The following is an 18461-nucleotide window of genomic DNA, read 5'->3' as shown; positions in this document are numbered from 1 at the left end:
AATGACATTTGTGGTGTTTCTGTGGTTTAATAGCAAGGAATGTTGAGCTAGTTAGCCATATCAAAACAGACGCTTTGTACTCTGAGCCCCCTCACACATCAGATATTTTATTGTTTACCATTTTAAACGTTTTATTATACATGCAAATGTGTTGTAGGATGATAATCTGGTCTATTGGTGTACGAAACTGGGCAATTTGCATCTTTTCCTGTCCTGTTGATGTGCATGGTTACATATGTAGGCCCTAATCTACATTGAAATACATTCACTAGAAGTTATAAGTCTTATTTAAGCTCTTGATTTTCACTTTTTTGTTGTCGTTGTTGTGGTTTCATTGTGTACTTGTGTGCTTTCAGTTCTCAGAAAGACTATTACGTTGCCTAGTACGACACTTAAATTGTTGTTAATAATTTGTCAGATGCTTGAGATTGAAGAATAGTCTTTAATTTGGGGATATTTTGCTGCAATGTCAGGAAAAATGCCCTGTTCTGATTCAACTTTGTGCGTGTGTGTTATTTGTAGCATGTGTACAAGTGCATCTGTAACCTATTTAGGCAGCATTCTGTGGGTTTGGTGGCCTTGTTTTAAAGCCAACATCCTACAGTGGAGCTGAGCAAGAGATGTTGTCATATTTTGCTAAATAAATATGAACTAGTCATGAAGTAATGTAGACTTTATACATCACCCCAGTATTGCACTCATCCATGTAGTTTTGAGCTATGATAAACAATTGTCATTTGCTTCTGTCTTAGTTGGTATTCCTGTGCATTTGAGGATCTGTTTTATAAATATCAGATGCATCATCTCTCCGGGCTGATGCAAGTATGTTAGATGTGTGGTAAGGGAGGAAAGATGTATTTTTTTTTCTTCATGTAGTCGGATGTAAGATTAGGAGAAAGTTGTGCAGGATGACCCCTTCCTTACTGTGCTGTTCAACAGTCTTCGCCCACCACACACACACATCCAGAATCTCTCTGGTGTTCGCCATATTAACTGTCCTGGTTTTTTTTCATTTGAGATGCACTGTCCAACAGCTGATAACTATTATGTCTGATGATCAATATAATAATCTTTATATTGTTTTGTCTTTTGTTTCAGGTACAATGAGTTTTCAATCTAGATTTTGTACTTTTACAGAATGATTGATTATGGTGTTGTGCTTTCTGCTTTTGTAATTGAACTATTTTGATTTCAGTTCTGATTTAATTTGGGGATAGTTCACCCAAAAAATTAACTATATTTGGGGGGGGAGGGAATCTAGTATTCGCTGCCCTCTCAGTCTGTTGTCCAATGTTGATGATTTTGGGATACAGATTTAAAATTTTTAAGCAGTTATAATATTTCAGAAACAAGTTAAGCTAAGTCACACACAATTGTAAGAGCCACACTAGCTATGTTTCTATCCAAAGTAGCATATTTAGCCTAACTTATGTGCAAAATTGGAATATCGCATAAAACGTTTGCAAATAAAGCAGCGTCTCCATCCCAGGTGTTCAAGAGAACAAAAACGTTGTCACTTCCTGGGAAATTGGCGCAAAATATCTGTAATGAAAATGAAAGTTGCTGCAATCGGAAAGCCACTGCGACTCTCTTTTTATTTATTTTTATCATAAAAGGCGAAATGCAAAAAACGCTGTAATGTTGTTATGCGTTCGGAGGCGGATACCTAGTGTTTGGGAACGCAATCATGCGAGACAGTTCTGGTATCGTGACAACCCTAAGTGACAACGTTGAGACACTTCGCTTGTTATGAGACGGAATTTCCGCGAAAGTGTTACATCTCATTTCACGCATCTTTTGTTTCTGTGTTGATTCTATATTAAAATGTCGATACAATGTAACGTATTTTCTCTGGCTCTTGTTTTAAATGATTTTGTTCTGTTATTATGCTTGTTGTTGTCATCTGTTGACGACGTACAAGCAGAATGTGGCGGTTGGTCGGTTTGGTATTAGTCCCGTCCCTCTTCCACTGTGATTGGACGGTTGGGTAAAAAGTGAGAGTGATGAGCGCTGCGTTTTACCCAAAGTTGAACATTCTTTAACTCTCGGCGACCTGTAAAAAAACGCAGAACACTCAGCGCTTCAGCGTGAAAAAAACGCTTTGGTGGACACACGGCCTAATTGGCGATACTAAGATAGAGTAGGGCTGGGCGATTTATAAATTTTTTCCCCGATTAATTCAAATATAATGATTTGCCACGATTTTATTATTTTTAAATCGAAAAATTGCGGTTTTGAATAAAAATGTTAGCAAACGTTATAATTAGACATGTTGACAATTCAGCAATGATGATCCGACCACGTGATGGCACGCCTGATTAACCGTACGTGCGTGACGCTCTATGAACGTAGAACTCACCGCTGTTCACTCAGAAATGCGTTATTGCTTTGAGAAAAAAAAAATGAGACGCTGGCAGTGGAATGGGGGAAAAAAGCTAAGTTATTAGATTTGAGTTTCATTTTTTTTTTTGTTACTTGAGCACCACGTTTTTACAATGCCGTTTAATGGGTGAGACACTGCAAAAGACGCGAGACATGAGTGCAACAGTCTGTCAAACATAAAAACAATACAAAAATAGCGCAATGAAATGTTAAAACCTGTTAGGAACTAGGCTACTCTTGCATGTTTGCTATTTCATGTTTGCATGATAGTGAGAGGCTGAAAGGTTCTGTCATTAATAGCCTATTACTAGTGTTATTTATTGCTTAAGTTTTGGCTAAGATTATTTAGCTTTTTTTATTTTATTTTATATTATTTCTGAGTATATAGTAGGGCTGCACGATTAATCGCAATTTACATGAAATCGCACTTAAACCGATTTGGCCGAAAGGCTGCGATTTATTTGTTATGCGCAGCTTGTCATTGATGTACGGCTCTGTAAACGCTGCTCCATCTGAAAGCACTGTGAGTTTGAGTCACTTATATAACGTGTATTTGAAAAAGCAACACGCGTCAAACATCTTTCCAAACATGAGCAGCATTTATGAACCTCTTGTTCACTCCAAACTCACTTCATAGCGACAGTTGAGCATCCTTCTGTGAGATTATGTGGCTTCTTACACACAATTAAGCAGTCATGCGTTTATTAGTCATGTTTAATCAATCAAAGCATTTCAATCCTCTGTTTATTCAGCTAAAGCGATAGCGACGGGGATTTCCTGGAATTACGTGTTATCGTACTTCTCGGTGGGGCATATTTGGCGTGTGTGTGTGTGAGAGCGCCCTCTGGTGTTCAGATGGAGCAGCATTTACTACCGATCAGCCGTAGTGAACTGACAAACTGTATATAATATAATCGCAGCCTTTGCCAAATCGCGTGTGGATTCATTATGATTAATCGTGCAGCCCTAGTATATAGGATATGTTTAAGATAAGTTTGTACAATATTTGCCTTCATATTTCATGAATATTTTCTGCAAAGATATTTAACAAATAAGTCATTTGTTTTACATTTACACCATGTTGATCACTTCAGGTGTGGTGCACTTAGAATTGACCTTTTTTCAACCAGATGGTTAATAAAGAGAACGTTACTTGACATTTTAAGTTGAATATTTAAACATTAAAAAATCTAAATCACGAATCGGTCAATCGTTCTGAAAAAAATGCAGATTAATTTTTTTTTTGCCATATCGCCCAGCCCTAGTAGAGAGTAGGGGTGTAACAGTTCTCGGTAAAAAATGAACCATAACGTTTTCACTACGGTTGCACATCGGTTAATTCTTAAATCTGACGACGCATCTATAATATGGTTTGGTGAAATAATGCCTAAAACAGATAGACAGAGTTCTAATGTATGTTTCTGTCGATGGGTACGCTCTGCATGCTTTTTAAATGAGAGTAGCTGTCCAATCAACTGTTAGTATGTAAATCTGTTGTTGACATCACAGTTCCTCACACATGTTGGTGTGTTGCAGTTCAGCATGGCAAGCGAAGGAGACGAGACGCTGATAGAGCCGCTGCCTGCATTATATAAATCTCCTGTCGAGGAACATTCTGGTTTCCCAATATGTTACAACAGAGATGAAAAAAAAAAAAAACCTGGATAAAACAGTCACTTTGTTCAATGCGAGTTCTAATATGACCATTTATTCATGCCGTCATCTCCCGGTGTTGATAGTGCTAATTCGGACAGGCACAAAACAATAACAAAAGCGCTGGGCAGGGCTCGACGTTAAGGACTGCTTGATGAGCCGGGGCCAGTCCAGAAAAGGCTCAGGACTGTGACAGTTCCGTCAGCTGTCCCGGGCCAGTGTTACATCGTCATGAAAGTTTATTATTTGCATTCGCGCTGTGTGAGACGCTTTCTGTACGCACACGGAAAGCTGTGTCTCAGAATACTAAATTGAGCTGTTTTTCATGTCGTCTTGCACTTGAACGGACAAATTCACGCAAAACTATGTCAAAATTAAAACTTGGTCGGTTATGTCTTAAGTGAACGTAAACAGTCGAGAAAGACATCGCATGTGTATCAGTAAATTGGATCCGTGCATTAAGTTTCATGCAGACATTTGGCATTTGGCAAATATTCCCCCATTGCATCTTTATGCATTATATTCAACATTATATATAGTAGTTTGATGTAGTACTGTTACTGAAACTCTGTAAACTTTCCCACACAGTACACTCATGCTTTCAGTGCAGGCGTTGGTTGGATCACAGAAAAGCCACGCACAAACAGACTCTATTAGTGCTATGTCCTGTGTCTCCCTCTATTAATGCACTTACATAAGAAACCACTTAAAACACTGTGAATCTTAATAGTTCCAAAACTATAAATGATGAAAAATAAATGATGTTTGAGTGCCGGTCCAGCACGTATATGCTCTTCAGATGATCAATGCAATCGATCATAGTTCTAATCGCAAAGCGTGTCGACGACTATTCCCAAACTTTAAAGGGTTAATTCATCCAAAATGTTTAATTCTGTCTTCATTTACTGTATATGTACCCATATGTCGTTCTCGCGCGTCATGCACACACATTCATTTGAACGATTTAGGGACTTTAAATAGAGGGGCAGAAATCTCTCAGGTTTCGTAAAAAATACCTTAATTTGTGTTTGGAAGATGAACGAGAATCGTATCGGCTAGGTGTGAAACGACATGATCTTGGATGAACTATATCTTTTATACAGTAAGCTGAATCTTAGATAAAACTAATTTATATCGCTGTTCATTGTTCACATCTCCGTTTTCCGATACATATTGTCACAATTTTATATTGCGATATATCGATTTAACAATATATTGTTACACCCCTAGAAAGTACACACAGGCGTTTTGGTTATAGACAAGACTCGAGTCTTTGACTGTTGGTTTTGCCGCTTTTTTTCAGGATCTTGCACCATCTGTGGATCCAAATTAGCTTCTTTTTGACACATTTGTGTATATTTGTTGCTGATAATCAATTGGTATGAACTATTTAGAAAAGCTGAAAAAAATCCCACTCTGAATGTATTGTTATGGTCAATCATTGCTGTCACTTTTGAGTGCTTCTGCCCATCCCTGTTAGAAAGGGAAGAGATGGAAACCATTTTACAGTTTACCATAGCCCATGTTTCAAAAGCCTTTTTTTGTTTTCTGTATACGTATTTATGTGGATGGGGTTCTGTTCATATTTGGATATTGAACTGCAAATGTTTGTTTTGTTTTACTCTTCCCTCATAGCAGACCTGTTCTGCGAAACCAGTGTCTTGCTCAGAAGTGGCTTTTCTGCGAAATATCACAGCCTTGAGATTTCTAGGGAGCTTATCTGAAGTCGTGTGGGCTTACCTGCCTCTGATTTAAAGGAGATTTCACGCTTATAAGAGTGTCAGCATCTAAAGTTGACAGTGGAAACATACAGATCCCGCAGTAAATCAAAGGCTTCAAAGTGGCTTACAAAGTGACCTGTTTACAATTCAATCGAAGCATTTTCCATGGACACAGGTCAGCAGAAACTGCTGCAACTCACTCTGGGGACTCCGCTCTTCTCAAGAAGTAAGCCAGATTAGTCGGTGGAAGGTCATGAAACTGAAAGTTATTTTGGCTTATCTTCAGGTAACCTCAGTTACACATTCAGTGATAGTGGAGGTCAGTTAATGTATGACACATTGCTGTCTTAATGTGAGGAGTTTGGTGCATATGCCATCTGTCAGTATCTGTCAGAGTGTTCGTGTGCGTCTACACGTTGCTTTATTATTATTGTAGACGAGCTGGACTCTTTGGCCGTAAAGGTCTTCTGACCTGCGGGAGGCCTGAGCTTTGAAGGGCACTCCCAAAGATTATTCCCAGCGGCATTAACCTTTCTGCAGCTCTGATCTGAGCTTGGACTCGGCACACGCACACTTCAACCGCACATTGAATTGCACAACACATGCTTATGCAAAGATAGCATCTAACAGAGTACTGAGGCTTTACTGATTCGTTTTGGTTGACGTTTTACTGAGTGTTGAATGTAATTAGTGATTTAATGAACATCGTGAGACACCTGGCATCTCACAGGTAAAGGTGGTTGATGGAAACCCGATGCAAAACTGCTGAAATATCATTAAAAATGAAGAAAGAAGATATTTTCCTGATAAAATTTAACTATTTGCTTTAGTTACAATTTAAAAAGCCAACTATATTATTTCAGGTCCAGTTGTGCTTTCGGAAGAAACTAGCCTGGTTTTGTCCACACCCTTAAAATGAATCTAATGCATTCTTATCAGTGAAACTCTTTAAGGCTTTTCCCATTGTGGAAGCTTAGCACCCTATATAATTCTTCTTGCAGGGTAGTTAATATGTTCCCGCAAATCCACCAGTGAAAGATCCTCTGATGCATCGCCGAAAGAGATTTGAGATTTAATTGCCCGTAATTGCCTCAAGTGGTTGACCATTGACGGCCTGAATGACTCGATGCCGCTTCTTCCTGAAAGCGCTTGTGGTACCAAGCATACAGGAAGGAACTGTATGTTTATTAGATAGCAGCATCATATTTGCGTCATTGAGGGAAGCTCTTAAAGACCTTTCTCACATCTGAAATTTGAACGACACTTTGTCTGTAAGTGTCGTCTGTAAGTCATTCCCGTCTTTGGGGCATTGTGTGTCTTAACTGAAACTGTTTGTTTTGTTCAACAGCCAAAGGATGTGAATCCCGGCGACCTGTCTGTGTAGAACAGCTCTAGCCGAGCCGAGGGAAAGAGTGCAGTTCAAACAAGCATGAGGCTGCTGGCCTCCTCGCCACACCGACTACAACACACACGCGTCGCCCCTATGGAGTTTTAACCCCTGCAGGAGTACAGGCTGCCTCGGTCCACCGACACTGGTGAAGGAACACGGGTATGTATGAGCACACACCGATATAACAGCCCCTCCCTTTGGTTCTGCCCTTGAATAACGAGCAAAATACTAAAGCGATAGACAGAGAGCGAGAGGCTGAGGGTCCCATGTGCCATTGGGCAGCGGGGCTTTCGCCATGAGCAGTACTCTGGGCAAAGATAAAGACTCTAAGGAGAGGGAACCCAAAGCTGAAGGGAAATCCAAAACCAAAGGGAAAGATGCCAAAGACGGGAAGAAAGACACGAGCGGCGCTTCGCCCGCGGTGGCCTTCACGTTGGACAGCACGATAAAGCGGCCCAACCCGCCGCCTAGCACGCGCAAAAAATCCAGCAACGCGGAGGTCATCAAGGAGCTGAACAAGTGCCGTGAGGAGAACTCGATGCGCCTGGACCTGTCCAAGAGATCCATCCATCTCTTGCCCTCTTCCATTAAGGAGCTGACCCAGCTGACCGAGCTCTACCTGTACAGCAACAAGCTGCAAAGTCTGCCGCCCGAGTTGGGATGCCTGTCAGGACTGGTGACGCTGGCGCTCAGCGAGAACTCTCTCACCAGCCTGCCCGACTCGCTGGACAACCTGAAGAAGTTGCGTATGCTCGACCTGCGGCATAACAAGCTGCGGGAGATCCCGGCCGTGGTGTACCGCGTCACCTCCCTCACCACGCTCTACCTGCGCTTCAACCGGATCACCACCGTGGAGAAGGACATCAAGAATCTGTCCAAACTCACCATGCTCAGCATCCGAGAGAACAAGATTAAACAGCTGCCCGCGGAGATCGGTGAGTGAGCTTCTGCTGCTTAAAACTATTACTTTTTTTTACTTTTTAAAGGCACATAATGTCCATCGAAAAAAATATACATAATGGCTGTATTGATTGATATTGGATATTTAACTGTACATGCTCATTTCCCATGTTTTTTCATATGCCATCATCAAACGCTCACTTAAATTTAAACTTAAAAACATTAATATTTTTTCATCAAATCTCAAAATTAATATCCATTTTCATACTGTACATTATAATGTTGTGATGCCTAAATCAGTGTTATTGTATTATAACTTTATTATCATTTTTATATGGTCAGTTTTTGTTTAAAGTAAAAAAATCTTAGTAATTTTATGTGCTTTAGTGTAGTAAAATAAGTTTAAGTACTACAAGTTTTTTTCAGTTAGTTGCCAAGGCTATATATATATTTTATATATGAAGTTTTTTATCTAATATTTATAATTTATTGCATTTCAAATAGTGAAAATGCTGCTTTTATTTGTTATTTTAGTTAAAGGTATAGCGGAGGATGTTTTACTTAGTATAGGTGGGTAACCTATACTATTGGTCCTCCTAATTGTCAATCATTCTGGTGAATCAATCAAACTTTTCAAAAAGTGGAGAGGGCGGGTCTTATCTAAAATTTGGAAAGATCCTCCGCTATACCTTTAATAACAACACTGACCTAAATTCACTTGTAGCATTTAAAACTATTAATTTATTTTTGAATTATTTAGACAAAATGGGATCTGTATATGTATGTGTGTATATATATAAGTTTGAAGAGTGTTGGTTTGTGATGATTCTTCTGCTTGTGTTATAGGTGAGCTCTGTAACTTGATCACGCTGGATGTAGCCCACAACCAGTTGGAGCACCTTCCTAAAGAGATCGGCAATTGCACTCAGATAACCAACCTTGACCTGCAGCACAATGAACTTCTTGACCTACCTGAGACTATAGGTAAGGATCTGCTCAAGCTGGGATCCTTATCGTTGGGAGGCTAAACAAAAATTGTACTCTGCAGTTCTGCTTTGGGGAAATTTGTTGGTTTTGTGAGCATTATTAAGTGTAGTCTAAGTATAATCTGATCAGTGGAGGAAGTATGCCTATATGCCCGTGTAAAGACCAGGGGCCGGTTGCATAAACCTCTAAGACTAGTCTTACAAGTTAGACATCAATTTATTTTCTTTAAGACGGTTCATAGCTTTTTTAAATCAGTTACATAAAAACGTAGATAAGCCTACTTTGATACCGAAAACTAAGACTGACTGCCCCTGACTAACTGCTAGTAGGTCATACTACAACTTAAGACACTGTCTTAACATTATGGCTATGTTTATGCAACCGGCCGCAGATCAACAAGTTTTGGACCATAAACTTATTTGGACCACAGACAACACATTTGGGACCAGATTTACTAAATAGGGCAAATTAGTGTGAGAGCGCAATCCCATAAAAGCGCTGATGGGAGTGGAAAGTTCTGCTCCTGGTCTCCTGATGCGCACATTAAAGAACACAGACACAGCCGGATCATTTCCATAATGAACAACATAATCTACCAAATTAGCGAATGGTTTTAAAACATGCTTTTTTGGGCGGTAAATAATGGTGCAAACACCAGTAAATCACCGTGCATAATTAATTTAAATACTTCCCTGGTGATAAAAAAATATATGCTAAGTATACTTGCATCCAGACTAATTATCAGTATACTCCAAGTGTGTTAATGATTAGTTAACTTGAAGTGTGCTATTATTTGAAGTGTATAATTTTGTACTAGGTATATTTTAGTAGTAATTCAATTGTAATAAAGCATAACTTTAAGTGTATTTAGTGTACTTTTGTGTACTAAATTGGACCAACTTCAAGTATACTTATTATACTTTAATTATATGCCTGTGTAGGGACTATAATTACATGCTTGATTAGTGATATTAAAGTGTACTTTAGTTGTGTTACAAGTACATTACAAATTCATTACGAGTGTCCTCGAAACATACAAGCAATAATATGCCATAAGTGTATTTATATATTTTTTTATTGAAAAAAAATATTTTGGGCGTTTTCGCCTTTTATTAGGATAGGACAGTAGCTAGACAGGAAGTGAGGTGGGAGAGAGAGAGAGAGGGGTAGGGGGACGGGATCGGGATCGGGAAAGGTCCACGAGCCGGGACTCGAACTCAGGTCTCCTGAAGCACATATCGGCGCACTTGCCCACGAGGCTATCGTGGTGTGATAGTATAGGCTCATTAATACCTTTGGCTCGTTCCAAATACTACAAATTGCATACTTTTGTCTTCAGTAACAAATGTACATTATTAGACAAATAAAACGTAGCTATACTTTGTACAAAATACTATTGTATACTATAATGTATTTTGAAAGTATACTTTCAATGCATTGTTTCAACATTGTGTCCAGCACACAGTTAAAATACACCTAAAATATATTTTTAATAAAGTGCAAATAAATACACTTTTAAAAAAATAAACAGAATTTTCACTCAAAATATATTTTTAGAAAATATACTGAAGTACAATTATTTTAAAGTGTGTTAAAAGTTGTATTGTGAAAATAAATGGGTAAAAGCGTGATGCTAATATACTTTTAATATATTTAGAGATAGTACAAGTTTCGTTAGTATATTTGCAATGTACTATTGAAAAAGGGAATATATTTCAAATACAACAAAGTATATTTTTTTTCACCAGTGTTTCCTCTCATAAATACTGGGAAACTCCTTCAAATGCATATTCAATAAGATCGGCCGCAAAATTAACCCTGTCCAAGCCTTTTCAGCGCTAATTTTTCACTGCGTGTTTTTAGTAAATCCTGACAAAAGAGGGTTTGCGCCGGCCAAGCTGTTAGTAAATCTGGCCCTTGAACCATAAACCTGAGCATATCGGTGGCATTTCTCACATTACTTTACTGTTTCAGGTAATTTATCGAGTATAAACCGTCTGGGTCTGAGATACAACCGCCTATCAGCAATCCCTCGATCTTTAGCGAAGTGCCGAGAGCTGGAAGAGCTCAACCTTGAGAACAACAACATCTCAGTGTTACCAGAGGTGAGGCTTGCTTCTGCTCACTCCAGCTTTTTTAATCATTTTCAGTCTTCAGTCTATTATTTTGCCATTGTCCCGCTTGTGTATATTTTATCGATCATCTGTCTGTTCCTCCTCAGGGTCTTCTGTCCAGTCTGGTGAACCTGACGAGTCTGACGCTGGCGCGGAACTGTTTCCAGTCTTACCCAGTGGGCGGCCCGTCCCAGTTCTCCACCATCTACTCGCTCAACATGGAGCACAACCGTATCAACAAGATCCCCTTCGGCATCTTCTCCCGAGCCAAAGTGCTCAGCAAGCTCAATATGAAGGTGATTGTTCACATGAGGTCACTGCTGAAGATGTGTAGGAAACCTTTCAGGACACAGGCTTTAACTACAGAGCAGAAGATGGTAGAGGATTGTGGGTGGGCTGTTTTGTCCTGGACCAAGTATGTAAATGTGGAAAACGGCACCATTCAATGTTTTTTTGTTTTTTTACTATATTTACAGGACAACCAGTTAACATCTCTTCCGCTGGATTTTGGGACGTGGACCAGTATGGTGGAGCTGAACCTGGCAACAAACCAGCTCACCAAGATTCCAGAGGATATCTGCGGACTTGTGTCTTTAGAGGTGACATCATGTTCTGTGTTTTAACAGATCACTGAGTTTCATGATAGCAAACCCATTTTTGTCATGTAGTTAGGTCTGTGTTTTGACTCTGTTTTTCCATTGGTTCCTTCAGGTCCTCATATTGTCCAACAATCTCTTGAAGAAGTTGCCTCATGGGATCGGGAACTTACGGAAACTACGAGAGCTTGACCTGGAGGAGAACAAACTGGAGTCCCTCCCGAATGAGATTGCCTACCTTAAGGATCTGCAGGTTGGACATTTGTCTACATAGGCAGCTGACTTTTAAGGCCACCAATGGAGTCTTTTGTTAGCATGTTACTCAAATATTGTGTAAAAGTTAGGTCACACTTTTACATTGAAACTTTGCAGAACTGTACGGGAATATGGTGATGTAAAAATAAATGAGATGGGAGGGAAAAATTTTAATTGAATGCATTTGAATTCTTTCGCTGAAGTATTTAGTTCCTCCATGAAACTTTTGCTCATAAAAGCATTGAAATATAGTTCTTCCTCACACCTCATGTTAATTCTCTCTTCTCATAAGTTCTGTGAGCGGAGTTTCTTCAGGAAATACACATGTTTTACGAGAGAATACAAACTTTCTCGGGGGGATGCAAATGCTTTGCGAGAGATTGCAAGAGTTTTACAAGCAAATGCAAACATTTTTCCTGAGAACCTAAACTTTTAAGAGTGAATGTAAAGCAGGGGACTCAAACCTTTTTTTTTTTAGCTACTTTTTAAAAATTAAAGTGGCCAAGAGCTACTCGTTTTATACAATTCTTAAATCCCTTTGAATAATGTCTCGTAACTCTCATATTAACAACTATCCAAACTGTTTTACACCTTAAAGAGTTGTTCTAGCCCTATGCACGTCACCCTTTAGTGTCAAAGGAAAGAACAGAATCAGAATTCTTTGAAAGTACATTGCATATTATACTGTAAAAACACATAACTAGAGATGAAAGGGTATACAAATTTCATTTCATGATTATAGTGACTAAAATGATCAAGGTTATCACGGTATTGTTAAAATGTGCTGGATTTGTTCAAAAAGTACTGATATGTGAAATCAATTCAGTGAAATCAAGTTTTATGTCGAAAAAACCAACAAATAGCAACTGAAATTAGCATCAATATGCACTTTTTGTTTGCATAAACATTTAAATAATAGCATTAAAATTGATGGCCAGATTTTAAAGGAGTGTCTTGCAACATAACATGTTATCTAATAAAATGTAAAAAAAAATAAATAAATAAAAGATAAACCTCATATATCAGCCTTTAAATAATTTTTATGATCAATATGTCAAGAGTCAATATGATAAATTACTGTCATTTTATCTGCTTGATTAACAAGGATACCGTATTATCTGTAGTGTTAATATTTTTAGATTGATTTTCCATCTGTCTTTTAAAATTCAGTCCACAAAAAAGATTTAGGTCTGTCTGAACAATAAAGGCAGACGGACTGAATGGCGATGTGAATCCACTCTCTGTCAGTAGGTGGCGCTTATGTAACAGCAGAGTCCCCAGTAACCTCTGTAAACACAGCAGCGCTGCGCTTATAAACACTGCAAAACTTTTCTAAACACAGTTGGTTCCCCCTTAGAGATGCATTCAAATAATGAATTCATCCATGCATTCTTTCAAATAATTTCTCTCAGCAATCTGCCTTAATTTTACTTGATTGTAACTTTGACGTCCCAATTTCTTTCTATTTTTGGTTGTTCTCTGCTATATAAAATAACCTCATGGCCGATATGTCATCGGGTTCGGATCGGGTTTAGAGTTTCTGCGTTTTTTGCATCCGTATCAAGCATTTTGAGAGGTGTTTTGACAATTCAGAGCCATCGAATGACGAATACGAAAAAACGCATATGAAAATTTCGGACCTCAACGTTTTTCAAGCAAATGCACAGCAAACAAAAGTCTTGCGAAAGAACCCAAAAGCGTTGAAGTATAATTTTTCCTCCCATCTCGATTGTTTCGCTTCACTCTGTACTAAAAATTACAAGTATGTCTGGATGATTTTTGTCCCTTAGTTTGTTTGTTGCAATGCATTCTGGGAATGCCCTATCCACAAAGGACACATGATGAACCGTATAGATGCTGTTATACTATTTGTTTTGATTTGTGAAACTCATTTCAAGCGTTTACTTGCAGAAACTTGTGTTGACCAATAACCAGCTGACCACTTTGCCGAGAGGAATCGGTCACCTGACCAACCTGACGTACCTGGGCTTGGGAGAGAATCTACTGCAGCACCTACCAGAGGAGATCGGTACGACCTCGCCCACCGCCCTCAAACACACACACCAGGGATGGAAATTAACTTTTTTGTCCACAGGCCACTGTGGCTGGTGGATTTAAAAATCTACCAGCCACTCAATGTTTTTACCAGCCACTTTCTTGTTTTTAACTTACAATGTGTAACTGCATGTGAAAATTAATACTACAAGATCTACAATACTTAAGCAGTTTATTTAATCTCAAGTCTCAATTAAATACTGACATTTTCTCTTTCGTTCTTATACACACACCAGGCAAGGCATTATGGGTGCGTTAGTAGGCCCACCCACTTCACTTTTCAACAGGCCCACCCAAAACTTGTCTTAAAAAAAAAAAAAAAAACTTTTAATATATTCACATTTTTTCAAGAACTATAAAAAATCGTCAATAAGATCATAATTTGTGCTAAAATAGTCTAAATGTTTAGTTTTAAAATTTAAAAAAAGCTGGTTATGTCTATCTTGATGTTTCTGCGCAAATTCAGCAGACGGGTTTGTTTTCCGATCAGAGCTCGTTAGTGGAGAGTGCATTTCTGAATATTCCGCTCCGCTCGCTCATTCCGCAAGGTCGCTCGCTCAACCCAGAATGGCCTGAGCCTGGTTCGAAAATATGTGGAAGAGGGCTGCCTCCGACTTAAAAAAAATTCTAGTCGACTAGTTGTTGTTCATTTAAGCCATTCGTGGACAAATCGCCCCTGTATATTATTTTAATTATGCTTAAATAGGCTATAGCCTACAAGATGCGCGTTTACGTAATATAGCCGCACTCAAGCGCACGACCGCACGCATAAAGCTTGCCACAAAGAACCGGTAAAAGTAATGAAAATGAATGTGTCTAAAAAAGCAAGGAGACATTTAATTATTTATTAATAAACTGGTGTTTTGCGGATTCGCCATGAACGCCAGAGAGAAATGCACATTTCATATGGATTTCACAATCAGAAAGCCTATTTCTTTTGGTTTTGAATATTTTCGTTTAAAAGTAGACATTTCAAGCTTTCTGTAATATATAGCCTATATTTCTCAACTCTGTGAGGCACAAGCTGAGTTTCGTTGCCCTCCAGTTCACATGCAATGCAAGTGATCATGCCGGCGCCTTATTACATTGTCTGCTATATATTTTCTTATTATTAAATACAGGCAATTCGTTGATAAAACATTGATCAAAATTAAGATACAATTTATACAAAACGAAAATCTTTTAAAAAGAGCCTTTCTACAAAACAAAACTCAATGAAGTGGTCAAAATCATGTCTTACATGTCATGTCTCCAGACATATTTGCGTATCTCATGATGTATCATATCTTTCTCGGCGAACAGCGCCGTTGCTGGGAGGGCGCCAGCGCCTCTGCCTCGCGAGTGGATGATAGCCCTGAAGACGCCTAGCAATGGTATACCTTTAGTGGTAGTATAGGTACCTTTAGTTAAGTTATACCTCAAGAGTCTTCGTAGCGCACTAAGAGACAACGGTATGATGCGTAATGGAGATTCCAAAGCGCTCTTCTTTGGTCAGAACCATGGAGAGCGATCGCGGATAGGTCCGTCCTATGCACCGACACTTTTTACAATGCAACAAAATATTTAAAGAGCATCAAGCTATTAAAATCTATATTTTATTTTATATTTTAATCTGTTATTTTATCAGTCATTTTTATTAGGTTAAAGAGTGATTGAGTAACGGTTTTAATTTAATGTTTTTAATTTAAGGCCCACCTTGTCTCGTCGTAAACTAACCAATCTCGGGACTCCCCATTGTCTGCTTTTCTCCATCGTTCTTTAAAAAAACGTTTTTTTACCTTCGATGTAACGCCACATTTTTTTGAAGGTGTGCCTCCTCTAAAAGTGTCCGCCGTCCATGTGAAACAGTATGCTATTTTTATTTACCCGCCACGGTGGCCGGTAGGTGAAGTGAGTTTACCCGCCACAACACAAAATGTGTTTCCATCCCTGACACACACACACACACACACACACACACACACACACACACACACGCACACACACGCAACTCACTCACAGCCGATTCTGTCCCACCCACAGGCACACTGGAGAACCTGGAGGACCTGTACCTGAACGACAACCCTAACCTGCACAGTCTGCCGTTCGAGCTGGCCCTGTGCAGCAAGCTGTCCATCATGAGCATCGAGAACTGCCCCCTCAGCCACCTCCCACCGCAGATCGTCGCCGGAGGCCCTTCCTTCATCATCCAGTTCCTCAAGATGCAGGGTCCCTACCGGGCCATGGTCTGAGACGCTCGCACACCGCAACAAAGAGGAAACCCAATCGCCACGCGACGTTACCGTGCCGTCGTGCTCATTATATCTAGGACAAGAAACTGCGCAACTGGGTTCCAATTGATGGAGGAATCATAGCCAATTAGGTCCCCTTTACCCCCCCCCCCCCCGGTAGAAAACAACGTCTAGACGTCTGTTGCCAAAATTAATGTACATTAGTGATTCTGAAGAGGCGCTCTTAAAATGTTCCAATCATTTTGCCAATTTATTGAAAGTCATTACAGGGGGTTTTCGATGCCAGGAAACAGTTGTATGCAAAAACAAAACATTTCTACAAGTTCATTTTTTTGCTGCTGCTGCCGCCGCCATACTGTATGCGAGTTATTTGATTTGATTTTAGCCACAGTTATGATTTTTTTTATCATCCCACAACCAAAAGTTTTTTTTTTTTTTTATTGTACAGAGGACCTGTTTGGAAGCAGTGAACAAAATTTAGTGCGTTTTTCTTTTTTTTCTTTTTTCTTTTTTATTGTTGTTTATTATAGAATTGTGCCTATCCAGTGCAGTTGGGTGGTTTGTGTCTGAACATAAATATCCAAGAGGTTTTTTAATACAAAAAGGATGAATTTGCTAAAGTATAATTTATTCCGTAATGATGATTGTTGATTATTTTGTCGGTCCCTTTTTTCGAGATATTCATTCCTGTTCGCTATTCCGACGTGTTGACGTTTTAAAACGATAGATCTGCAATTCTTTTCTTTTTCTTTCTTTCTGCGATATAGTGAAAACGAAGCTACGGATGAATCAAAAATCACTTTTGACAGCAATCACATCATGGGTTTATCAAGCTAGTGCGTCACCCTGGTATCGGGGGGGGGGGGGGGTTGTGATTGTTTACTTGTTTGCCATATCCACAGTGTTGCGCTCTGCTTGTGTCCTATATACGTGAGAGTCGCATCTACATATCATATCAGGTGCTGAACAATGCTAGCAGTTAAAGGCCCACGTTTACTGTGAGGAATGCCAAACGCCCATTCAACATCACTTCAATCCCTTTATTATTATTATTATTATTATTATTATTATTCTGCATTTGAAGGATTTCCTGGCCCGTCTCATCGGACCAGTTTTAAACTTCACCTCTTGATTTCTGCTCCAGAATATTAATCAACGGTTGGTTACTGTTTTGTTTTGTTTGTTGCACCGTTCGTCCCACACACCGCCCCTCTAATGCTGCTGCCTTTAATGCACTTTGTACTGATATTTGGCATCCTCCTCAAGTAAAAGGGTCGTGATATTTCATGTTACCGATTAAACATATGGATGGGGGCATTTATTATTATTATTATTATTATTATTATTGTTGTTTCTGAAGTATTTTATCTTTTATTTTAATTCTCTATCATGTATATTTTATAGCAATGAATGAAAAACATTTGCCTCGGCAAATTCGAACGTCAACATTCTATTAAGAACCTTATTCTTCTTTCTCTTTATTAAATGTTTTGATTTAAACTTCTGTCTGACTAGTTTGTTTCTACACATTTAAAAAAAAAAAAAAGAAAAGAAATCATATCACTTTCGCATGGTGCAGATCAAGTATTGCAATTAAAAACCGAAATGTTTTGATTTATATATTTGTTTCTTTTTTTTCCCGCCTTTTTTAAACAATGTCGTTTTTGTTCAAGAAAAGATGGAATTTCTTTTGGTTTAGTATTATATCAAGTGACTGTAAATTTCCACCTCCACTAGTTTCTCAAGCCAATATTTTGTTGGTGTTCTGTCCACGCTTTTTTTTCTTTTCTTTTCTTTTCCATGTTCCCTCTCGCTCTTTCCTTTTGATCCGTAAAGACGTCGTGTGCATTGGCAGCAGTGTAAAGGTTTCGCAGAGGCACTTCGCATTCGTGGGGCCATGAAAAGGACACAAAATCGCTGCTTTTTTAATCAACCAGCAGAACCTGTTGCTGCTTACGGACCTCCTGAAAAACAAACGTAATGCTGGCGAGAGAGCCGGCCGCGCGCGCGAGACACGTTTCGGACTGGGTTCTCGGGCCGGTTCTGCCAGCATTAGACGTTCTGCTACAGATGAACTCCCTCTGGACCTGCTCGGCCGAGAATACAAATACAAACATTGTAAAAAGGGCTTTCTCTGTTCATGCTTAACTATACACCAGAGGCATTGCATTCCTGGT

The 18461-nt window shown here is 39.1% G+C and overlaps 1 protein-coding gene across 2 annotated transcripts in view; it reads left to right on the top strand.

The window, feature by feature from the left end:
* Positions 1–16877, top strand: part of shoc2 (SHOC2 leucine rich repeat scaffold protein) — a 19570-nt gene extending 2693 nt beyond the window's left edge. For both annotated transcript variants that reach the window (XM_082137860.1, XM_082137859.1), the window contains exons 2-9: positions 7105–8081; positions 8893–9030; positions 11008–11138; positions 11255–11443; positions 11624–11746; positions 11859–11996; positions 13910–14027; positions 16076–16877. In XM_082137860.1, coding sequence (XP_081993986.1) covers positions 7442–8081; positions 8893–9030; positions 11008–11138; positions 11255–11443; positions 11624–11746; positions 11859–11996; positions 13910–14027; positions 16076–16284 — 1686 coding nt within the window. In that variant the 5' untranslated portion in view covers positions 7105–7441 and the 3' untranslated portion in view covers positions 16285–16877. The remainder of the gene's footprint in view (positions 1–7104; positions 8082–8892; positions 9031–11007; positions 11139–11254; positions 11444–11623; positions 11747–11858; positions 11997–13909; positions 14028–16075) is intronic.
* Positions 16878–18461: the final 1584 nt, after the last annotated feature.

This window comes from Leuciscus leuciscus, assembly GCF_965113295.1.
Source record: "Leuciscus leuciscus genome assembly, chromosome: 15".
Classification (NCBI taxonomy): domain Eukaryota; kingdom Metazoa; phylum Chordata; class Actinopteri; order Cypriniformes; family Leuciscidae; genus Leuciscus; species Leuciscus leuciscus.
This window is presented reverse-complemented; position numbering and strand designations above follow the sequence as displayed.